At 46.3% G+C, this 25,758-nt stretch overlaps 1 protein-coding gene across 1 annotated transcript in view; it reads left to right on the top strand.

The window, feature by feature from the left end:
- Positions 1-25,758, top strand: part of pknox1.1 (pbx/knotted 1 homeobox 1.1) — an 84,371-nt gene that overhangs the window by 29,190 nt on the left and 29,423 nt on the right. The window contains exons 2-5 of the mRNA XM_086007345.1: positions 6,071-6,204; positions 11,608-11,779; positions 13,182-13,352; positions 22,848-22,980. Coding sequence (XP_085863471.1) covers positions 6,071-6,204; positions 11,608-11,779; positions 13,182-13,352; positions 22,848-22,980 — 610 coding nt within the window. The remainder of the gene's footprint in view (positions 1-6,070; positions 6,205-11,607; positions 11,780-13,181; positions 13,353-22,847; positions 22,981-25,758) is intronic.

Genomic DNA, 25,758 nt, shown 5'->3' on the forward strand with positions numbered 1-25,758 from the left:
TCTGGATATGTCGAGGGCATCCTGAAACCCATCGTACAGGGAACCCCCAGCTTCTGTCGCGACACTACAGACTTCTTACAGAAGCTCAGCACCCACGGACCAGTTGATCCAGGAACACTCCTCGCCACGATGGACGTCTCGGCACTCTACACCAGTATCCCCCACGATGACGGCATCGCTGCGACAGCCTCAGTACTCAACACCAACAACAGCCAATCTCCAGACGCCATCCTACAACTCATCCGCTTCATCCTTGACCACAATGTCTTCACCTTCGACAACCAGTTCTTTACCCGAACACACGGAACAGCCATGGGGACCAAATTCGCACCCCAATGCGCAAACATCTTCATGCACAAGTTCGAGCAAGACTTCTTCGCTGCACAGGATCTCCAACCAACGCTATACACCAGATACATCGACGACATTTTCTTCCTATGGACCCACGGCGAAGAATCACTGAAAAGACTACACGATAACATCAACAAGTTCCATCCCACCATCAAACTCACCATGGACTACTCCTCAGAATCAGTCTCATTCCTGGACACACGAATCTCCATCAAAGACGGACACCTCAGCACTTCACTCTACCGCAAGCCCACGGACAACCTCACGATGCTTCATTTCTCCAGCTTCCACCCTAACCACGTTAAAGAAGCCATCCCCTATGGACAAGCCCTGCGAATACACAGGATCTGCTCAGACGAGGAGGAACGCGATGGACACCTACAGACACTGAAAGACGCCCTTGTAAGAACGGGATATGACGCTCGACTCGTCAATCGACAGTTCCGACGGGCCACAGCGAAAAATCGCATAGACCTCCTCAGAAGACAAACACGGGACACAACCAACAGAGTACCCTTCGTCGTCCAGTACTTCCCCGGAGCGGAGAAACTACGCCATGTTCTTCGCAGCCTTCAACATGTCATCGATGACGACGAACACCTCGCTAAGGCCATCCCCACGCCTCCACTACTCGCTTTCAAACAGCCGCCTAACCTCAAACAGACCATCGTTCGCAGCAAATTACCCAGCTTTCAGGAGAACAGCGACCACGACACCACACAACCCTGCCACAGCAACCTCTGCAAGACATGCCAGATCATCAACACAGATACCATCATCACACGTGAGGACACCACCCACCAGGTACATGGTACATACTCATGTGACTCGGCCAACGTTTTCTACCTCATACGTTGCAGGAAAGGATGCCCCGGAGCATGGTACATCGGCGAGACCATGCAGACACTGCGACAACGGATGAACGGACACCGCGCAACAATCACCAGGCAGGAGTGTTCCCTCCCAGTCGGGGAACACTTCAGCAGTCAAGGACATTCAGCCTCCGATCTTCGGGTAAGCATTCTCCAAGGTGGCCTTCGAGACACACGACAACGCAAAATCGTCGAGCAGAAACTGATAGCCAAGTCCCGCACCCATGAGGACGGCCTCAACCGAGATCTTGGGTTCATGTCACGCTACATGTAACCCCACCTGATGCAGGGTCATCCAGACTCGAGTCGACATTGGCTTGTTCTCTCTACACAGATGCGGCCGGACCTGCTGTGATTTCCAGCCAAAAAAAATGTTTTTTGTCTTTTTTTGTTTTTCATACAGACCCCAGCATCTGCAATATTTGACCCCTTGTGACCCCACCTCATTGTTCTTTGATGTAATGTTTCCCTGACTGACCTGTTTGGACACCATTCACACCTTTGACTGCTGTGATTATCTCTCTGCCGAGGTGTGATAAATGGCAGTTGGAAAGGTTACCTGTAAACATCTGACATGATTCTCTGACTATATAAGCTGTGTCTTTATGCATTTCTCCACTTCACCTGAAGAAGGAGCAGCGCTCCGAAAGCTTGTGATTTCAAATAAAGCTGTTGGACTATAACCTGGTGTTGTGTGACTTCTTACATTTGTCCACCCCAGTCCAACTCCGGCATCTCCACACCCTGTCAAATGCTGACAATTCATCTGTCAACATTTTTTTGACAGATGAAACGTCATACGCTGACGTCCTGTCACCGGCTTTCCCTTAATTGGCTTCCTAAGCTTGCAGGGCGGCCTTAACAAGGTCAATCAAGGGAAAATAGCGTGGGTTGGCCGGAAGTCGTTGGGGGCAGGACTGAAACCTGACAACCAGCAGTCCCGCCCCCAAAGCGTCCCCATTAACAAAATCCAGCCCAGAGTGTAGGAATAAATAGGTCTTTTTCGGGGTGGCCGGCGGTGACTAGTGGGGTACCGCAGGGATCAGTGCTTGGGCCCCAGCTATTCACAATATATATCAATGATTTGGATGAGGGAACCAAATGTAATATTTCCAAGTTTGCTGACGACACAAAACTAGGTGGGATTGTGAGTTGTGAGAAGGATGCAAAGAGGCTTCAAGGCGATTTAGACAAGTTGAGTGAGTGGGCAAATACATGGCAGCTGCAGTATAATGTGGATAAGTGTGAAGTTATCCACTTCGGTAGGAAAAACAGAAAGGCAGAGTATTATTTAAATGGTGATAGATTGGGAAATGTTGATGTACAAAGGGACTTGGGTGCCCTTGTACACCAGTCACTGAAGGCAAACATGCAGGTGCAGCAATCAGTTAGGAAGGCAAATGGTATGTTGGCCTTCATTGCAAGAAAATTTGAGTACAGGAGCAAGGATGTCTTACTACAGTTATACAGGGCCTTGCTGAGACCACACCTGGAGTACAGTGTGCAGTTTTGGTCTCCTTACCTAAGAAAGGATCTACTTGCCATAGAGGGAGTGCAGCGAAGGTTCACCAGACTGATTCCTGGGATGGCAGGACTGTCGTATGAGGAGAGATTGGGTCGACTAGGCCTGTATTCACTAGAGTTTAGAAGAATGAGAGGGGATCTCGTGGAAACGTTTAAAATTCTGACAGGGCTAGACAGACTGGATGCAGGGAGGATGAAAGGGAGGAAGGTAAGGGAGGTGGGATGGCTGTGTTAATAAAGGATGGAATCACTGCAATAGTGAGAAATGATATTGGTTCAAAGGATCAGGATAGTGAAACGGTTTGGGTGGAGATAAGGAATAATAAGGGGAAAAAGTCACTAGTGGGCGTAGTCTATAGGCCTCCTAACAGTTGCAACTCTATTGGTCGGAGTATAAATCAGGAAATAGTTGGGGCTTGTAATAAGGGAACAGCTATAATCATGGGAGATTTATATTTCATATTGACGGGACAAATCAAATTGGGCAGGGCAGCATTGAGGAAGAGTTCATAGAGTGCATTAGGGATGGGTTCCTTGAGCAGTATGTTACTGAACCAACCAGGGGGCAGGCAATCTTAGATCTGGTCCTGTGTAATGAGACAGGATTAATAAAAAATGTCCTAGTAAAGGATCCCCTTGGAATGAGTGACCATAACATGGTTGAATTCCAAATTCAGTTGGAGGGTGAGAGAGTTGGATCTCAAACCAGCGTACTAAGCTGAAATAAAGGAGACTATGAGGGTATGAGAGCAGAGTTGACTAAAGTGGACTGGGAAAATAGATTAAGGTGTAAGACGGTACATGAGCAGTGGTGTACATTCAAGGAGATATTTCACAACTTTCAAGAAAAATATATTCCACTGAGGAAAAAGGGACGTAAAAGAAAAGACAGCCATCCGTGGCTAAGTAAAGTAATAAAGGATAGTATCCGACTGAAAACAAGGGCATATAAAGTAGCCAAATCTAGTGGGAGGATAGAAGATTGGGAAGCATTTAAAAGCCAGCAAAGAATAACTAAAAGATTAATTAAGAAAGGGAAGATAGATTATGAAAGTAAACTAGCAAAAAATATAAAAACAGACAGCAAGAGCTTCTACAGTTATATAAAAAGAAAAAGGGTGGCTAAAGTGAATGTTGGTCCCTTAGAGGATGAGACCGAGAAATTAGTGGTGGGGAACATGGAGTTGGTAGAAACGCTGAACAAATATTTTGTATCAGTCTTTACAGTAGAGGACACTAAAAATATCCCAACACTGGACAAACGGGGCTATGGGGGGGGAGGAGCTAAACACGATTAAAATCACTAAGGAGATGGTACTCGGTAAGATAATGGGACTGAAGGCGGATAAATCCCCTGGACCTGATGGCTTACATCCTAGGGTCTTGAGAGAAGTAGCAGTAGGGATTGCGGATGCATTGGTGGTAATTTTCTAAAACTCCCTGGATTCAGGAAAGGTCCCAGCAGATTGGAAAACTGCTAATGTAACGCCCTTATTTAAAAAGGGAGGTAGACAAAAGTCTGTAAACTATAGACCAGTTAGCCTAACATCTGTGGTTGGTAAAATGTTGGAGTCCATTATTAAGGAAGCAGTAACAGGACATTTGGATAAGCATAATTTAATCGGACAGAGTCATAATGGTTTTATGAAGGGGAAGTCATGTTTGACAAATTTGCTCGAATTCTTTGAGGACGTAACAAACAGGGTGGATAAAGGGGAACCAGTGGATGTGGTGTATTTGGACTTCCAAAAGGCATTTGACAAGGTGCCACACAAAAGATTACTGCACAAGATAAAAAATCACGGGATTGAGGGTAATATACTGGCATGGGTGGAAGATTGGCTATCTAACAGAAAACAGAGAGTTGGGATAAATGGTTCATTCTCGGGTTGGCAATCAATGACTAGTGGTGTTCCGCAGGGGTCAGTGCTGGGACCCCAACTCTTTACAATCTATATTAACGATTTGGAGAAGGGGACCGAGTACAACGTATCCAAGTTTGCCAACGATACAAAGATGGGAGGGAAAGCAGTGAGTGAGGAGGACATAAAAAACTTGCAAAAGGACATAGACAGGCTAGGTGAGTGGGCAGAAGTTTGGCAGATGGAATATAATGTTGGAAAGTGTGAGGTTATGCACTTCGGCAGAAAAAATCAAAGAGCAAGTTATTATCTAAATGGAGAGAAACTGCAAAGTGCTACAGTACAAAGGGATCTGGGGATCCTGGTGCATGAAACACAGAAGGTTAGTATGCAGGTACAGCAGGTGATCAGGAAGGCCAATGGAATCTTGGCTTTTATTGCAAAGGGGATGGAGTATAAAAGCAGGGAAGTCTTGCTTCAGTTATACAGGGTACTGGTGAGGCCACACCTGGAATATTGCGTACAGTTTTGGTTTCCATATTTAAGAAAAGATATACTTGCTCTCGAGGCAGTTCAGAGAAGGTTCACTCGGTTGATTCCGGAGATGAGGGGGTTGACTTATGAGGAAAGGTTGAGTAGGTTGGGCCTCTACTCATTGGAATTCAGAAGAATGAGAGGCGATCTTATCGAAACATATAAGATTGTGAGGGGGCTTGATCGGGTGGATGCGGGGAGGATGTTTCCACTGATGGGTGAGACTAGAACTAGGGGGCATAATCTTAGAATAAGGGGCTGCCGTTTCAAAACTGAGATGAGGAGAAACTTCTTCACTCAGAGGGTAGTAAATCTATGGAATTTGCTACCTCAGAGAGCTGTGGAAGCTGTGACATTAAATAAATTTAAAACGGAGATAGACAGTTTCCTAGCTGATAAGAACATAAGAAGGGAATTAGGGGTTACGGGGAGCGGGCAGGGAAGTGGACGTGAGTCTAGGTTCGGATCAGCCATGATCCTATTGAATGGCGGAGCAGGCCCGAGGGGCCGTATGGCCTACTCCTGCTCCTACTTCTTATGTTCTTATGTTCCCGTGGCTTGTGGGTCTAGAACGAGGGGTCACAGTCTCAGGATACGGGGTAGGACATTCAGGACTGAGATGAGGAGAAATGTCTTCACTCAGAGGGTGGTGAACCTGTGGAATTCTTTACCACAGAAGGCTGTGGAGGCCAAGTCACTGAATATATTTAAGAAGGAGATGGATCGATTTCTAGACACAAAAGGCATCAAGGGGTATGGGGAGAGAGCGCGAATATGGTATTGAGATAGAGGATCAGCCATGATCATATTGAACGGCGGAGCAGGCTCGAAGGGCCGAATGGCCGACTCCTGCTCCTATTTTTCTGTGTTTCTATTGAGAAGTGTTGACGCGTTCACTGAGCTGCTGCATTTGATTTGTGTTTCCAGATGCCAGTCGTACCCCAGATGTCCAGCAACACTGAGCCAGGCTCCAGTTGCACCAAATCCGACCCTGATGCCTCGAGCCCTGTCCCTGCGGAGTCTCAGACCTCTATGGAAGCTGATAAAGGAGCCATTTATAGGTAAAGCTGCACCAACTCCTCCTGCAGTTTGGGCAAGAGCTGCACAGCTCAAGTATTACAAAAAACTGCAAGTGCTGGAAACATACAGCTTCTGTGGAGTTAACATATGGGTGAAGTGCTGCCACCTACACCATTTTGTGTAGAGACTAAACCATTACTCCACCTTCTCATTTGCCAATGGACCTTGGGTTATCATGGTGACTTTAATCTACATATAGATTGGGCTAACCAAATTAGTAACAATACTGTGGAGGAGGAATTCCTAGAGGGTATACGGGATGGCTTCCTGGACCAATATGTCGAGGAACCAACTAGAGATCAGGCCATCTTAGACTGGGTATTATGTAATGAGAAAGGATTAATTAGCCATGTTGTTGTGCGAGGCCCCTTGGGGAAGAGCGATCATAATATGATAGAATTCTTCATTAAGATGGAGAGTGAAGTAGTTGACTCAGAGACTAGGGTCCTGAATTTAAATAAAGGAAACTGCGATGGTATGAGGCGCGAGTTGGCTAGGATGGATTGGGGAACGTTACTTAAAGGGTTGACGGTGGATAGGCAATAGCAAACATTGAAAGATCGCATGGATGAACTACAGAATTTGTTCATCCCTGTTTGGCATAAAAATAAAACAAAAAAGGTGCCTCAACCATGGCTAACAAGGGAAATTAGGGATAGCATAAGATCCAAGGAGAGGACATATAAATTGGCCAGAAAAAGCAACAAACCTGAGGATAGGGAGCAGTTTAGGATTCAGCAAAGGAGGACAAAGGGATTAATTAAGAGGGGGGAAATAGAATATGAGAGTAAGCTTTCAGGGAACATAAAAACTGACTGTAAAAGCTTCTATAGCTATGTGAAGAGAAAAAGATTGGTGAAGTCAAGTGTAGGTCCCTTGCAGTCAGATTCAGGGGAATTTATAATGGGGAACAAAGAAATGACAGACCAATTAAATACATACTTTCGTTCTGTCTTCACAAAAGAGGACACAAATAACCTTCCAGAGATGTCGGGGAACATAGGGTCTAATGAGAGGGAGGAATTGAATGAAATCAGTATTTGTAGGGAAATGGTGTTAGGGAAATTGACGGGATTGAAGGCCGATAAATCCCCAGGGCCTGATAATCTACATCCTAGGATACTTAAGGAAGTGGCCCTAGAAATAGTAGATGCATTGCTGGTCATCTTCCAAAATTCTATAGACTCAGGAATTGTTCCCATGGATTGGAGGGTAGCTAATGTAACCCCACTATTCAAAAAAAGGTGCTAGACAGAAAACGGGGAATTATAGACCAGTAGGTCTGACATCGGTAGTGGGGAAAATGCTAGAGTCCATTATAAAAGATGTAATAGCAGAGCACTTGGAAAATAGTGACAGGATCGGACAAAGTCAACATGGATTTACAAAAGGTAAATCATGCTTGACTAATCAACTGGAATTTTTTGAGGATGTAACTGGTAGAATAGATAAGGGAGAACCAGTGGATGTGGTGTATTTGGACTTTCAGAAAGCTTTCAATAAGGTCCCGCATAAGAGATTGGCGTGCAAAGTTAAAGCACATGGGATTGGGGGCAAGGTACTGACTTGGATAGAGAACTGGTTGGCAGACAGGAAGCAAAGAGTTGGAATAAACGGGTCTTTTTCCGAGTGGCAGGCAGTGACTAGTAGGGTACCGCAGGGATCGGTGCTAGGACCCCAGTTATCCACAATATATATTAATGATCTAGATGAGGGAACTAGATGTAATGGGGGAAAAATTCAGTTGTTTGCGCCTCCCGTTAGCGCCTTAAGAGGGCGGCAATTGGGGCGCAAAGCAACTAGCGCCCGGGCGCAGAGATGTTTGCGCCGCTCGCGAAATTAACTAGACATTTTGCGGCGGCGCTAAACACTACCGCCACGATCTCCTGCGCCGAGTAGTGCCCCCTGCTTTACCGCCTGCCACTAGCAATGACAGGTTGAGGGGAGTGTTTTGCTATCAGAAAGGGACTGGGGGAGCGCTATTTAAAGGCGACCGCATCCTGCCTTTTTTTGTCGGTGACATTTTTGCACCATGCATTCAGAGAGAGAGAGAGAGAGACTTCTGGAGAGATTCAACGCTGTGTGAAGGAGTTTTGAATACTGAGCAGCACTTTGCAGGTTCATTTTGATTTGCCCTTCCTTGCTTCGCCAGCGCTCTGAGGTAACGCCTCGCTCTTCGGCCTTTGCGCCTTAAGACAGGTGTAAAGCGCCAGATTTAGCGCACCAATCACCTCCAGGGGCGATAAAAGCCAAGTTTGCTGTCCGAGGCGATAATTAGCGCCAGGCGCTAAACTTTGCGCACGGCCGTTAATGGCGCCCCAAACGGGGCGATACTAAATTTTTCCCCCAATATCTCCAAGTTTGCAGACGACACAAAGCTGGGTGGGCGTGTGTGCTGTGAGGAGGATGCAGAGAAACTCCTGTATGATTTGGACAGGTTGGGTGATTGGGCAGATGCATGGCAGATGCAGTATAATGTGAATAAATGCGAGGTTATCCACTTTGGTGGCAAAAACAGGAAGGCAGATTATTATCTGAACGGCAATAGATTGGGAAAAGGGGAAGTGCAACGAGATCTGGGTGTCCTTGTGCACCAGTCGCTGAAGGTAAGCATGCAGGTGCAGCAGGCGATTAAGAAGGCAAATGGTATGTTGGCCTTCATAGCGAGAGGATTCGAGTACAGGAGCAAGGATGTCTTGCTGTAGTTGTACAGGGCCTTGGTGAGACCACACCTTGAGTATTGTTTGCAGTTTTAGTCGCCTTATCTGAGGAAGGATGTTCTTGCCCTGGAGAGAGTGCAGCGAAGATTCACCAGACTGATGCCTGGGATGGCAGGAATGACGTATGAAGAGAGATTGGGTCGATTAGGTTTATATTCGCTAGAGTTTAGAAGAATGAGAGGGGATCTCATTGAAACTTATAAAATTCTAACAGGACTAGACAGACTAGATGCAGGATGGATGTTCCCGATGGTGGGGGAGTCCAGAACCAGGGGTCACAGTCTAAGGATAAGGGGTAAGCCATTTAGGACAGAGATGAGGAGGAATTTCTTCACCCAGAGAGTGGTGAACCTGTGGAATTCTCTACCACAAAAGGCAGTTGAGGCCAACTTATTAAATATATTCAAGAAGGAGTTAGATATATTTCTTAAGGCTAAAGGGATCAAGGGGTATGAGGAGAAAGCAGGGACAGGGTACTGAATTTGGATGATCAGCCATGATCTCATTAAATGGCGGAACAGGCTCGAGGGGCTGAATGGCCTACTCCTCCTATCTTCTATGTTTCTGTGTATTTCCAGCATTTCCTGTTTTCATTTCATGGTTTTAAAGGGATATCTTTATAAATGTGGTTACCAATACTTAGACTTGTGAATCAGCTCAACAAAAGATGCATCATGATGATGATGGTATTCTAACAAATGTGACATTAATGTGAAGCAGGTAACCCTTGAGTAATCTTGTATTATGTGCCACAGTATGAATGTCAGTGAGAGTTCACATATTAAGAGCAAATCTAATGAGGAAGTTTGGAAAATGAATCGGGAGCAAATAAATGTGCACACTCCACAAGCCGTGGAGGAGACCCCCTTGCAGATTTTCACTAGTTTGGTATCCATGTTACCCCAGCCACTCACTACTTTCAGTGCAACCATATTTACAGCAACATTTATTACCTGTGACAACCTGTACTGTCAGTGCCATCAAACTTAATACCTTTTACACAGATCAGTTATAGGGTTTAGGACAGGTTTGCAATTATTTAGCACCACCTCAAACTCACTGGGTGAGAGAGAGACCAGGAGTGATCCCTATCTGACAGTGACTGGGAGAGAGAGACCAGGAGTGATCCCTATCCGACAGTGACTAGGAGAGCAGGAGTGATCCCTATCCGACAGTGACTAGGAGAGCAGGAGTGATCCCTATCTGACAGTGACTGGGAGAGAGAGACCAGGAGTAATCCCTATCTGAGAGTGACTGGGAGACCAGGAGTGATCCCTATCCGACAGCGACTGGGAGACCAGGAGTGATCCCTATCCGAGAGTGACTGGAAGAGAAACCAGGAGTGATCCCTATCCGACAGTGACTGGGAGAGACCAGGAATGATCCCTATCCAACAGTGACTGGGAGACCAGGAGTGATCCCTATCCGACAGTGACTGGGAGACCAGGAGTGATCCCTTTCCGACAGTGACTGGGAGACCAGGAGTGATCCCTATCCGACAGTGACTGGGAGACCAGGAGTGATCCCTATCCGACAGTGACTGGGAGACCAGGAGTGATCCCTTTCCGACAGTGACTGGGAGACCAGGAGTGATCCCTATCCGACAGTGACTGGGAGACCAGGAGTGATCCCTATCCGACAGTGACTGGGAGACCAGGAGTGATCCCTATCCGACAGTGACTGGGAGAGAGAGACCAGGAGTGATCCCCATCCGACAGTGACTGGGAGACCAGGAGTGATCCCTATCCGACAGTGACTGGGAGACCAGGAGTGATCCCTTTCCGACAGTGACTGGGAGACCAGGAGGGATCCCTATCCGACAGTGACTGGGAGAGAGAGACCAGGAGTGATCCCCATCCGACAGTGACTGGGAGACCAGGAGTGATCCCCATGCGACAGTGACTGGGAGAAAGAGACCAGGAGTGATCCCTATCCGACAGTGACTGGGAAAGAGAGACCAGGAGTGATCCCTATCCTTCGTGGCACTCTGTTGTATCAAAGCCACTACATGGAAAAATGCAGCAGTTCAAGAAGGCTCACCATAGCTTCTCAAGGGCAACTCGGGATGGGCACTAAATGTAGCCTCTTTAGTGATACCCATATCTCGAGATTGAATAAAAAAGACTCACTGAATTAAAGATATTACATTGGAGATGTATTCTTAATTTAAAATGCACACATAATGGGGACTGAGTGGTGTGGTGAATTAGACACTGGTCTTTCACCAAGCCAGCCCAGACTGCTGGACTGAAAGTCTCTTCTGTACCGTGGGTAGGTACATTCCACGTAGAAAGAGATTTGACAGTCTTAACATGACTGGCAGTGGGCCTGGGACCTCAACACAGAAAGTGGCCTTCTAGTGTCAGTGTTAACGGGGGAGGGTCCACGATGGCTGTGGTGCGAATTAGGGAAAGTGCAGTAAGGTGCTGTCCTGAGCTGTGGACAGAGTTCTAGTGCCATAAGTGCGAAGGTCTTACATTTCCCAATGCTTTCTACCTCTCCCTGAAAGGCACAGAAATTCCAAAAATGGTAAAATTATAGATGGGAGATTATAATAAGAATGAATGTCTGTAACATTCCCCCTCGGTTTCAGTATCGAGACAGAGTGAGAGTCAGTTATAGACTGCAGCAGCTGATGCTTAGACTATCCTGTATTTTTTGCAGACATCCTCTGTTCCCACTCCTGGCTCTCCTGTTTGAGAAGTGTGAGCAGTCCACCCAAGGCTCCGAGTGCATCACCTCAGCGAGCTTCGACGTGGACATCGAAAACTTTGTCCGCAAACAGGAAAAGGAAGGGAAGCCATTTTTCAGTGAAGATCCAGAAATCGATAACCTGGTGGGTTGTGGTGTATCGGAAGCTGCCTGCACATAGTTCCTGCCTCCACGGGAGTGCATACTTCTGCTGTTATGCTTACTGCACTCTTCAGGAAACCTTCCCAAAGCTTCATTTGCGAGCAGCTGGCAGGTGCTGTGCCTGAAGCGAGAAGCTAACTAGTGTCGGTAGTATTCAGTTTCTGCTAGGTATTTGCGAGATATTCTACTCACAACAGTGTTAGAGGGCAGACATGGTACTGTGAGCCTATCCAGTTTGTTCAGGGAAATGGATTGTATCGGGACTTATCAATAATGCTCTTACGTACAATTATTTTAAAAACGATGCTTAGTTAAAACTAAAGTAAGGCCTTACAAATGGGTAATTACTTGCGATCAGTGCTGTCTGCTGCTCAAGTTACTCTGGCCTTTAGTGTGCTGGTACTCAGTGTTGCAGTTCTTGTGCCAAGTTCTAAATGAGCAGAGCGGCACTCCTGTGTATGTGGACAGGTGAGCAGAGCCACAATGGGCTGTTTCACACTCACCATTTGGGACTACGACAGAGATTGGCGATTGGATGGAGCGAGGCTGCACTACTTGGATCAGGGAACTGATTTCCTAACTGACATGACAGAATCTAGAATAAATAAGAACGATTGTGCATTCAATTTACATTTATTCACTATTGCATACAATTTTTTTTTAATAATCAGAACTTTTGGTACAGACTGAGACCGCTCAGCCCCTCATCCTTGTTCTAGTGCTAGCTCCACATTGGAGATGCTGTCTACTCTAATCCCCTTTAATATTTTTTCTCTCCAGGTTTTTCTCTAATTTCCCCCAAATCCCATGATTGACTCAGTTTCAGTAGCTACTTATGTTAGTGAACTCCATATTCTAATAACTCTTTGCATGAGAAAATTTCTTCTAACCTCCTCCTTTACGTTCCTAACACTAATGAAGTTTATGACCCTTGTTACCAGTTCACCGACCAGTGGAAACAATCTTTCCCTATTTACCCCCTCAAACTCTCTTCATAATTTTGAACATATAGTAGAACCCTTCTTAACCACTTCTCTAATGAACACAGCCCTATTTTTTTAATCTTTCCTCTTCGCTATTATCTCTCGACACTGGTGATATTCTTGTGAATCCACTTTAAACCTTTTCCACTGAGGGATTTAGTGGTGGAGTTAATGGTAATAATTCTTTCAACATGGAAACAGACTCTCCTCAGCCTGTATAAATATGAACACAGTCTCCAGATTCGGACTCCCGGAAGTTGTTGTAAATGTTGCAGCTGTTATCTACTCATATTCTGCTCCAGCTTCTATAAAGAGTTCCTAGACGATTACATTAGCATCGATTAGCTTAGCTTAATTGTGCTGTCTGCTATTTATTTCATCTTTCCTTTTGGCACTGTGTAGATGGTGAAAGCAATCCAAGTGCTGCGTATTCATCTGTTGGAGCTGGAGAAGGTTAATGATCTGTGCAAAGATTTCTGCAACCGTTACATTGCCTGTCTAAAAACTAAAATGAACAGTGAAAACCTGCTAAGCAGTGATCCAGGAGGTCCTTATGCATCTGTTCAAACACAGGTAATGTATGGTGTCCCCTCTATAGAATGACTCGCCTCCCCGCAATGGTACAATCCACCGTCAGTGCGTTAACTTAAGGACTCAAATTCTACCCGGCTTTCAGTTATGACTGTGAGAAAGTGATCATTCGGGAAACTGGTGTGGTTGATGCATGATCTTTAAGTGAGAAATATAATAAACTTTAGGAACTTGAATACTTACTGAGAATCTTGCAATGGTTTTATATTCACTGATTATGTTCAGAATATATTTAGCAATACAACAACTTGCATTTATACAGCACCTTTAATGTAGTAAAACATCCCAAAGTGCTTCACAGGAGTGTTATCAGACAACATTTGATACTGAGCCACAAGGAGATATTAGCTTGGTCAAAGAGGTAGGCTTTAAGAAGCATCTTAAAGGAGGAGAGGTTTAGGGAGGGAATTCCAGAGCTTAGGGCCTCGACAGCTGAAGGCACAGCCACCAATGGTGAAGCGATTAAAAGCAGGGATTCACACGACAGCAGAATTGGAGGAGCGCAGAGATCTCTGAGAGTTGTGGGGCTAGAGGAAATTACAGAGATAGGGAGGGGCGAGGCCATGGAGGGATTTGAAAACAAGGATGAGAATTTTAAAATTAAGGTGTTGCCAGATCGGGAGCCAATGTAGGTCAGCGGGCACAGGAGTGATGGGTGAACGGGACTTGGTGCGAGTTCGAATATGGTCAGCAGCGTTTTGGAGGAGCTCGAGTCTGGAGGTAGCAAAGGCAGGGATGAGGGTTTCAGCATCAGATGAGCTGAGCTGAGGCAGGGCGGAGACGGGCGTTGTTACGGTGTTGGAAGTAGTGACTAGCACTGAATTCTGCTCTTTCTCTTCACTCTATCAAAGCTGCAGTCATCTCTAAGAACCCTGTGAAGATCGTAAACCAGCTAAGAATGTATCTGAGATTGGTCATTATTTCCAGCAATGTTAGAACCATAGGAGTTTATAAAGTAGAAGGTGGCCATTGTACTTGTGACGGCTCTTTGTTAGAGCAATGCAAAACTAAACCCACTGCCCCACTCTGTCTCCTTGACCCTATATTTCCCTCTACTTCCAATATTTATTCAATTTTGCCTTAAAATATGCGATGGTTTCTTCTTCAACCACTCCCTGTGGCAAAGCATTCTATGCTCCAACAACCTGTGAAAAGAAATATCTTCTAACCTCTCTCGTCACTCTCTCATAGTGACAATTCACTGACTCTCCAACCAGAATGCATTTGCCCTGTTCACCCTATCAAAACCGTTAATAAATTTACAAACCTCTGTTAAATCTCCTCTTAGTCTTCTATGCTCTGAGGAAAATAGTTGCAGTTACTCAAGTCTATCCTCTTAACTATAGTTTCCTCTCCCTGGTGAATCTATGCTGTATGCTCTCTATAGAAAGGGCACATAAACACAACACACAGCACTCTAAAACTGTGACCTAACTATTGCCTTGTATAAACATATTATCCCTTTGCTCTTGTATTCTGTGCCATTCTTTATACAGCCCACAGTGCTATTGGGCTTTTTGTATGGTTTTATCTACGTTCACTTCCAATGTCAAGGAATTCTGTATTTGAACTCCTAAGTCTCTGTTCGTCCACAGTCTTCAGCATCTTTCCATTTGAATGTATATTTCCATTCCTTCTCTTTCCTTTCAAAATACATTACGTCATACTGCTGTCTCCTCTGTTTTCTTGGTCTTTAACAATCCTCCTCACAAACCCATGATACTTTGTGTCGTCAGCAAATTTTCAGATTGTGCTCCCTATTCCAAAGTCCAAATCGTCTGACCCTAGATTACACTACTTCAAACCCATCTCCAATCCAAATACACCCATTTCCCAAATTATTTATTTCCTATCCATCAGCCAACTTTCTATCCATGCTGCTACCATTTTGTCTTGTACCATAGGCCTGAATTATTGTTTTAAACAATCCCATATGCACTATACTACATTCCTTCTATCAACTAGTCACGTCTTTAAAAACTCTTACATTTATCAAACATGGCTTGCCTTTAAGCAAGGGACTTCAGTTATGTGGAGAGACTGGAGAAGCTGGGGCTGTTCTCCTTAGAGCAGAGAAGGTTAAAGGGAGATTTGATAGAGGGGTTCAAAATCATGAGGTGTTTTGATAGAGTTAATAAAGAGAAACTGTTTCCAGTGGCAGGAGGGTCGGCAACCAGAGGACACAGATTTAAGGTGATTGGCAAGAGAACCAGGGGGGAGAGGAGGAGAATTTTTTTCCGCAGCGAGTTGTTGTGACCTGGAATGCGCTGCCTGAAAGGGTGGTGGAAGCAGACTCAATAATAACTTTCAAAAGGAAATTGGATAAATACTTGAGGGGGAAACATTTGCAGGGCTATGGGGAAAGAGCGGGGGAGTGGGACTAATTTGAAAGAGTTCTCCAAGAGCCAGCACAGGCACGATGGGCCGAATGGTCTCCTGTGGTGTATCATTCTATGATTCTTTAACAAATCTGTGCTGGCTGTCCTTGATTAACCCATGCATTTCTAAATGCTGACTAATTGGATCCCAAATTATGGATTCAGTGTTTGCTCACAACTGACATCAGACTAACTGATGTAGTTACTCGATTTATTCTCCTGTCCCTTCTTGGACAGAGATGTTAACTTAGTTTATTTCCCCACTTCTGCCCCCTCATCCCCCAACGCAATTCTCCTATCTAAATAACCCAGGAACAGAAAGATTTTGGATGTACCTCCTGTATACTGTTTCTATAATCAGTACTTGTTGTTCATTTGGTCAATTGACAATCAGATGATGTGCCTATATTCCTTGTCTGGGGCACAGACCCCTGGTGTGTGAGTGTGTGCTTCTCTCCCACAGTATGGGAGCTGCAGTTCCTTTTGTCATGTGCCTGAATTACCTGGTTACCTGATGTGCTATTGGCTGTGGTCTGGGAGCAAATCACTAACTGCAGTTCATTAATAGCCTGGTGAGATCAGGGAACAGAGAAGAAAATAAAGGGATCTATGTATTCACAAAACTTAGAGCAAACTCTGACGCAGGCATCAAAGCTAAAGGAAGCAAGTAGGACGCTAACACGTGACCTGGACCTACTGGAATGCTACCTCCAGACCTGGCGCCTCCGCCCCAATCCAGAGAAGACAGTTGTGTCGGTGTTCCATCTGAATAACAACGCTGCCGAGAAAGAAGTCAACGTTTCCTTCTGCAGAAGGTGACTTGCCCATGAACCCCACCCAAAATACCTGGGTGTCACCCTGGACAGGAACATGAGAAAGGAATAGGCCACTTGGCCCCTCGAGCCTGCTCCGCCATTCAATAAGATCATGGCTGATCTTGGGCTCAAAGCCATAGGACTCTCACTATCGGCCTCATCTCACCAACACCGGTCAATAAGTTAAAAACCAGGATGAACCTGGTCCGAAAACTCGTTGGGGGAGCACAACCAGAACACTTCGCACCGCAACAGTGGCCCTAGTCTACTCTGCTGCAGAATACTGCTCTGCCTCATGGTCTTGCAGCCGCCACACAAAGATCATGGGCATATAGCTAAACGCCGCCATGAGGAAGGTGTCGGGGACGCTCAGGTCCACTCCAACTGAGTGACTCCCGCTACTGTCCCACATTGTCCCACCTGCCAGTCGCTGCAATGCCACCGTGCTCCGTGAGATGGAAAAAATCATGAGCTACAGGAAACTTTGTTATATCCGGCACCGACGGGACCGAGCTGTTGCCGATCTATCAAAACTGCCGGACATACAAAGTTAATGTTGAAGCATACGGAGGTTTTTGTAAAGTCTGTGGGTTGTATAGCGAAGTAATACACAGACTACAAGAGTAACTTAAACAGGACTTTACTATTCGAAGGTCAGGGCGAATCTGCCCAATAAATTCTGCCACAGCACTTATATACCGGTGTGGTCACCGTCGGTATTACAGTATACAGCAGCCAGGATAAAGTAGTGCCACACCTAAAATAGTTCTCTTAAAGGTGGACGGTTACATACAATAGTTCTCTTAAAGGTAGAACAGTTACATACACTACAATCCTCCCTTTTTAGCTTACAACATACTTATTCCCCATTAACATAACATCATAACATATCCAACTTCATGTTACAACAGTTCACAGAGGTAGTCTCTGCGGAAACAGTTCACAGATTCAGTCTCTGCGGGAAACAGTTCACAGATTCAGTCTCTGATCTTCTTGACTCGGTCCGGACCACGCCTCCGTGGTGTAGTCGGGTCACCTTGCTAGAGGGACTCATCCCATAGTCCTTCCCTAGACTTAACAGCTTTACTTCCATCACTTCTGAACCAGCATTGCTGACTTTTTAAAACAAACAAAAAACAGTTGGATTGCCTTGGGAAATTTTCCTACCTTCCAACTGATTTGGCTCCGTTCGGGGGACCACGTGTGTGATCGGGTAGAGGTAATAATGGTTCAGATGGTTATCATCTTCTGCTTCGTCTTTTCCTTTTTTGCTTCTTGGAGACTCTCGGAGCTCCATTGTCAGCTGCCAGCTGTAACGCCACCATCTCCCTATGTTCCTTAGGCTTTAAGTGATTCATCCTGATTTCGGCACTTTGGGAGTTCTCGGCACAAGCTGGGCAGACCAGGTCCTCGTAATATTCAGTGTCACTCAACAGATCATGGTAATATTCGGTGTCGTCCTGAGCTAGGCCAGCGAGAGGGTCTTCTATTTCCTCCTTACCCAGCTGGACGTTAGCCGACTTTTGTTCCAAATCCCGACATCTGTCCTGAAGAGACTTCATCGTGCGTTCAGATTCATCCCGCTTTTTCTGGGCTTCCTGCAAGTCTTTTACTAATGACCTCATTTGTGATTTCAATACTTCAACTTCATTCGGAGATTGATTGATCGGGCTATTCAATCCCTCTACTGAAGTAGCTGTTTCAGTATTCTGTTGTTCTACATTTCCGTGCGTCAGCGTACTTTTGGCATCCAAGGGCTGTTCTGCTGCAGACTTCTCAGTCTGGGTTGCCACCTCAGCTCTTCCAATGACTTTTGAGAGCTCCCTTCCCTTTGAAGATTGAGGCTCGTATTTAAGTTTTTCCCATTTTAGAGTTTTATCCCTCAGCATATGAATGAGTTGGCTGACTGTTAACTCTTCTGCCATCATCCCTTTTCCATTAACTACAGGGCTGTTTATAACCTTGCCCTGGAGGAGTTGGCTGGCTGTTAACTCTTCTGCCATCATCCATTTCCCATTAGCTGCAGGGCTGTTTAGAACCTTGCACTGGGGTCCCTTTGCTGCTTCTACTTCGCCATCATCCGCAGCCTCCACCATTCGAATTTCCACAAATGAATCGTCCGGTGATGCTGCACCCGACTTCAGTAGGAGCTCGGAATTCATGGCGACCAAATCAGCCTTTTCTGCCTGCAACCTGCTAACAAGCGCCTTCAGTTGCTGAACATCTTGCTCCACCAGATTAGAGCACGCACCTTCAGAGACCGAATCAGCTTTGATTCGTTTGGCCTCCTTGCGCAGACGGTTTGTGTGCTCCTGCTCCATTTCCTCCCCCAGCTGCTTCTGTTGTCTTTCCAGATTCTCCCACTCTGTGTCCAAGAACTTTTTCATTGCTGTTGTCTCTTGCTCAAGACGGCAACTCAATTGTTCTAATTGCTGTTGTAATTTGAAATAAAGTTGAGTTTGAGCTCGGTGTTCCTCAGTAATGTATATGTCTGTAAACTGGACAGACTCAGAATTCTCTGTCAAACTATGTTGTTGTTGTTCAGTGGAATTCTGTTCTGAAACTTTGTTCTCCTCTGGAGCATAAGCCTTTATGCACGCCTTCGTTTTTCCAACCTCAGTCAGCAAGTTCATTTTAGACTTGTCTTTCATACTTGGGCTGGTCTCATCGTCATCCGTTTCAGAGTCTGAGCTGATTGTCTGCACCGAGTCCTCACTCGTTATTGCTTTTAGGTAGTGCCATTCCATGTCTATTTTCTTGATCCACTCCCGTCCTAGAAGTGGTGGTCCTCCCTCAGGTAGTACATATAAGTCCATTCCTGGGTGTTCTTTGCCCCTGTCTCTCACCTTGACTCTTATCTTCCCCATGGGGTATACTTTATGCCCCATGTATGTCTGCAATACGAACTTGGTATCTCTCAAGGGTATATGTGAGAATAGCCGGTTGTAATCCCTTCGATTTATGACTGATAGGGCTGATCCAGTGTCCAACTCCATTTTCACTTGGACTCCAGCTATTTTTAGCATGACCCAGATAGTTTGTAGGTCAGCTTTCTTACTCACATTGTGAATTCTCAGACTACCCAGTTCCTGGCCGTTTGGGTCTGAATCCGAATTCTGTTCGTCTGAACTCTTCTCAGCCACCTTGTGTACTTTGTTGTACTTTCCCTGTGATGGCTTTTTTTGGTTGTTGGTCTTCTTTCCTGACCGGCATACTTTAGCTATGTGACCCAGTTTGCCACATTTTCTACATTCCTGGTTTTTAAACCAGCATTGGTTCTGGTTGTGTGTTGTCTTCCCACAACGATAACATTTCGTTGTACCTGAAGTAATTTGATCCACACTGAGTACCGCTGCCTTTAGCTGCATTTCCGCAGTTCCTTTCGCTGCGGCTTCGTGCGATGCTGCAATAAGGACAGCCCTCTCAAGTGTAAGGTCGTTCTCTTCGAGTAGTCGCTTTTGCGTTCCTTCCTTCGACAGCCCGCACACGAACTTGTCTCGCAATGCCTCTGTCAGATTTCCTCCAAACTGGCAGTATTTCGCTAGTCTACGCAGTTCGACCAAGTATTCCGCGTTGCTTTCCTCTTTCCGTTGCGTTCTCGCATAAAATTTGAATCGTTCCGCCAACATCAGCGGTGTGGGGTTCAAGTGATCCTTCAGAACAGCAACAATATTATCGAAAGTCTGATCCGCCGGTTTAGCTGGTGATAGAAGATGCTTCAATAACCCGTATGTCTTCGCGCCCATCGAGTTTAGCAAGGCTATAGCTTTATCATCATCTTCTATTTTATTGGCCTCACAATATATCTCGATACGTTCTATGTACGTGGCCCAATCTTCCACCTCGGCATCGAAGTTGTTGATGTTACCATGCTTAGGCATCTTCACTATCTCTCACTATCTTTCTGCGAAACAACAGGATTTCTCTTTAACTTTTTAACTTTTTCTTTTTTTTTCCCAAAAATGGCGGTTTCCCGCGCTTGTCTTCTTCCCCCCTACTGGCAAAATGGCGGTTTCCCGCTCCTGACTTCTTCCTCTGGTGGGAGGGGTAAGCTTTGCCCTCGGGCGACGACCGCTGGCTTACGGGGTTTGTAGCCTGTACGCCGGCTTCAGTTTATTCTGAAGCGCGCGCTAGAAAAGCCGATCGCGTTCCTTGTTCCCCCCCCCCCCTTCTTTTCGGCAGGGGCAACCGGCGCTGGGGACAACCAGTTGGCGTCGGACAGATCCAGCTCCTGGTCCTTCACGGCAGCTGCTGCAAGCCGCTGGCCGGAACCTCGCTCGGTCTCTCTCTCGGGCTCTGTCTCTCCCGCTCGCGCGGCTCTCGCTCGCTCTCTCTTGGGCTCTTGTCTCTCCCGCTCGCTCGGCTCTTGCTCAGCGGCTTTAAACGCCTCTCCCAGACCTCCCGCAGTCCGGTCCTTTCCTCCCCGGCTGCGGCTGATTCTTCGCGGGTTATTTAGTTATTTATTTATTTATTGCCTCCGCGCCTTATGATCCCGGTCGCAGAGCCTCGCGGCCTCGGTAGGTGCCCGGCCTTTTTCGCTCCAATCGCGCCTCCCAGCCCTCTCGCAGTCCGGTGCTTTCCTCCCCGGCTGCGGCTGAGTTCTCCGTGGCTTATTTATTTTTATATCTTCCCGCGCCTTACGATCCCGGTCGCAGCGCCTCGTGGTCGCGGTATTTGTCCGGCCTTTTTCGCCGTCGCGGTCTAGTCGTTTCACGACGCTCCCCAGCCCGCTTGTACCGCGGCTTCTGCTCCACGCTGCCCCAGTCTCAGCGCCTCTGGGCCCGACTTCTGTCCGGCTCCTTTCCCCCTCGACCGTGGTCGAGTGCACCGCCCTTATCCTCCGTTTATTTGTTTCTATTTTCCCTTTACTCACAGTCACCGTGGCCGACTTGCTTCTCGTGTTGATCGGCTCACTCACCACCGTGGCAGAAGGGACAATCCGTGCCTGTTGCTGATGGAAGACTTCGTGTTTGAAATCTTCCTCCTTTCTTGGTCTGCAGACTCGAGTTTTCTCTCAGCAAAACGACGAGGGCGGGTGCCTCTTTTCGACGCTTGTTTACTTCTTCAGAAGTATTGTTGCCGCAGGGTAAGATCGAACTCGTCGCCACTGTAAAGTCTGTGGGTTGTATAGCGAAGTAATACACAGACTACAAGAGTAACTTAAACAGGACTTTACTATTCGAAGGTCAGGGCGAATCTGCCCAATAAATTCTGCCACAGCACTTATATACCGGTGTGGTCACCGTCGGTATTACAGTATACAGCAGCCAGGATAAAGTAGTGCCACACCTAAAATAGTTCTCTTAAAGGTGGACGGTTACATACAATAGTTCTCTTAAAGGTAGAACAGTTACATACACTACAGTTTTCATCTCCGTATCTGACAACAAACACTGTTGCTTAGCAACAGCTTGTAAACAGTCGGCCCCGTACCTTGGAAGCGTCTCTGTAGCTTAGCAACAGCTTCAGAGAGACTTTCCAGAGCCCGACTGTTGAAAACAAAGCCACGAGAAGAAAAAAAACCTAACAAAACGGCTCCTGATTTCTGCCGGTAGATCGAGGTTTCCGGACATACAACCTCCGGATAAACCAAAGTTTCCTGTACATCGACCTTCCCATTCATGAAGACTTGAAAAACCCACCACGAAAGCGCTTAAAATCGCGCCGGCCATTCTGGGAAACAGCAGCCAATACCCATGCAGGTGGTTTCAACCTACTATCCAGATGGACGGAATCGTGAGACGCATGCAACATAAAGAATCAACACCTCATCACTGACCCAACAGCAGAGGTTCCTGGCTTCGACTTCCCTCGAAGACAGTGGACAGCACTCAACCAAATCCGCACAGGGCATGGATGAAGCAGCCACCTGCTCCACAAGTGGAAGATGAGGGACGACCCGAAGTGCGACTGTGGCCATGAGTCCCAGACTATGGAACACGTCACATCAACCTGCCCACTAAGATCTGTTGCGGGAGGCACCTCATTTCTCCACTAGGCATCTCAGAAGGCCATCGAATGGATAGCCAAACTAGACATCCCATTATAAGCTTTTCCCATTGTACGAAACAAGGACAAAATCTGTAACCCCTTGAGAGGTAAGTTTAGCTCAGTAGTGGAATTTCTAACATGTATCACACCAAGTTCTCATGTAGCAGCATAGTCAGAAATCCAAAAATGTGACAGTCACCAATTAATTACAGAACTGCAGGGTTTTAAAAAGAAATTACTTGACTAGTACTTTTTTTAATTCACTTTTCTTTTGCTAAAATGTTCTCCACCAGCTTCCCGTTCAGAACACGACCATCACCACCCTACCTGGCACCATCAGTCCCCAGGGAATCGTAGTTCCTGCCTCGGCATTGCAACAGGGAAGTGTCACAGTGACGACAGTAAACCCCACTCAAGTTGTAACAGGTATGTGAGCCATTATAGACAGGTAACCCAGAGGTCATGAGTTCAAATCCCACCATGGCAGGCTTTGCTTCTCCAACATCCAGTATTAGATGAGCAAAATTTCTCCAAATAAATATTGGGAAGACCGAAGCCATTGTCTTTGGTCCCCGCCACAAACTCTGCTCCCTAGCCACTGACTCCATCCCTCGCCATGACAACTGACTGAGGCTGAACCAGACTGTTCGTAAAAACAACAGAAAATGCTGGGAAAACTTAGCAGGTCAGGCAACATCCGTGGAGAGAAATTTGAGTTGACATTTCGGGTCGAAACCCTTCTTCAAAACTGGAAAGAAAATAAAATAGATCGAAGGCAAGGCTGCGATCGAACAAAAGAGACAATAAAAGGTATTCGAAGCCAGACGAGATGGTAATAGGACAGTGGAGACAAAAGGCAGCTGAGATTAGGTGTGAAGTGTACTGGCAGGATAAGAGACAGCTGCCAGGTGAGAGAGAGAAACAAAAAGAAAGGAGTGGGGGGGGGGGACCCAAAACAAAGGGGTGGAAAAAATTATAAGTAAAAATGTAATAGGGGCCGAGGTTATGATCTGAAATTGTTGAACTCGATATTGAGTCCGGAAGGCTGCAAAGTGCCTAGTCGGAAGATGAGGTGCTGTTCCTCGAGCTTACGCTGGGTTTCCGTGGAACAATGCAAGAGGCCGAGGACGGTGAGGTCCGAGTGGGAATGGGGCGGTGAATTAAAGTGACAGGCGACCGGAAGCTCGGGGTCACCCGTACGGACTGAACGGAGGTGTCCGCAAAGCGGTCACCCAATCTGCGTTTGGTCTCCCCAATGTAGAGGAGACCGCATCGTGAGCAGCGAATACAGTATACTAGATAACCTCGGCATCCTCTTTTTCACCCTGAGCGAAGCATCTGACCCCCATATTGTCTCCATCACCAGGACTACCCACTTCCACCTGCGTAACATCTCCTGTCTCCGCCCCATCTCAACTCATCTGCTACTGAAACCCTCATCCATGCCTTTGATCCCTAATCCAATGCTCTCCTGGCCGGCTCCTGCCTTGAACCCTCCGTAAACTTCAGCTCACCAAACTCTGCTGCCCGTGTCCTTACTCGCACCTAGTCCCGTTAACCCATCGCCACTTAGCTCCCAGTCCGGAAGTGCCCCGATTTTTTAAATTCTCATCCTTGTTTTCAAATCCCTCCATGGCCTCGCCCCTCCCTATCTCTGTAATCCCCTCCAGCCCCACAACCCCCACCGCCCCAGATATCTGCACTTTTCTAATTCTACTCTCTTGAGCATCTCTGATTATAATTCCTCAACCATTTGTGGCTGTGCCTAAAAACATTGAAAAATAGGAGCAGGAGAAGGCCATTCGGCCCTTCGAGCCTGCTCCGCCATTCAATATGATCATGGCTGATCCTCTATCTCAATACCATATTCCCGCTCTCTCCCTCATACCCCTTGATGCCTTTTGTGTCTAGAAATCTATCTATGTCCTTCTTAAATATATTCAGTGACTTGGCCTCCACAGCCTTCTGTGGTAGAGAATTCCACAGGTTCACCACCCTCTGAGTGAAGACATTTCTCCTCATCTCAGTCCGAAATGTCCTACCCCGTATCCTGAGACTGTGACCCCTCGTTCTTGACCCCCCAGCCAGGGGAAACATCCTCCCTGCATCCAGTCTGTCTAGTCCTGTCAGAATTTTATACGTTTCAGTGAGATCCCATCTCATTCTTCTAAACTCTAGTGAATACAGGCCTAGTCGACCCAATCTCTCCTCATATGACAGTCCTGCCATCCCAGGAATCAGTCTGGTGAACCTTCGCAGCACTCCCTCTATGGCAAGTATATCCTTTCTTAGGTAAGGAGACCAAAACTGCATACAGTACTCCAGGTGTGGTCTCACCAAGGCCCTGTATAACTGTAGTAAGACATCCTTGCTCCTGTATTCAAATCCTTTTGCAATGAAGGCCAACGTACCATTTGCCTTCCTAACTGCTTGCTGCACCTGCATGTTTGCTTTCAGTGACTGGTGTACAAGGACACCCAGATCCCTCTGTACATCAACATTTCCCAATCTATCACCATTTAAATAATACTCTACCTTTCTGTTTTTCCTACCGAAGTGGATAACTTCACTCTTATCCACATTATACTGCATCTGCCATGTATTTGCCCACTCACTCAACTTGTCTAAATCGCCTTGAAGCCTCTTTGCATCCTTCTCACAACTCACAATCCCACCTAGTTTTGTGTCGTCAGCAAACTTGGAAATATTACATTTGGTTCCCTCATCCAAATCATTGATATATATTGTGAATAACTGGGTCCCAAGCACTGATCCCTCCAGTACCCCGAAAAAGACCCATTTATTCCTACTCTCTGTTTCCTGTCTGTTAACCAATTTTCAATCCATGCCAGTATATTACCCCCAATCCCATGTGCTTTAATTTTGCACACTAACCTCTTATGTGGGACTTTATCAAAGGCCTTCTGAAAATCCAAATACACCACATGCACTGGTTCTCCCTTATCTAGTCTACCAGTTACATCCTCAAAAAACTCCAGTAAGTTTGTCAAACACGATTTCCCTTTCATAAATCCATGTTCACTTTGTCTAATCCCGTTGATATTTTCTAAGTGTCCTGTTATCACATCCTTTATAATAGACTCTAGCATTTTCTCTACTACTGATGTGCCTGCTGTTGCCTAGGCCCTAACCTCTGGAATTCCCTGCCCTAACCTCTCCGCCTCTCTTTCCTCCCTTAAGACG

This window comes from Somniosus microcephalus, chromosome 14 (genome assembly GCF_052327205.1).
Source record: "Somniosus microcephalus isolate GS21.2 chromosome 14, FLI_Smic_1.0, whole genome shotgun sequence".
NCBI lineage: Eukaryota > Metazoa > Chordata > Chondrichthyes > Squaliformes > Somniosidae > Somniosus > Somniosus microcephalus.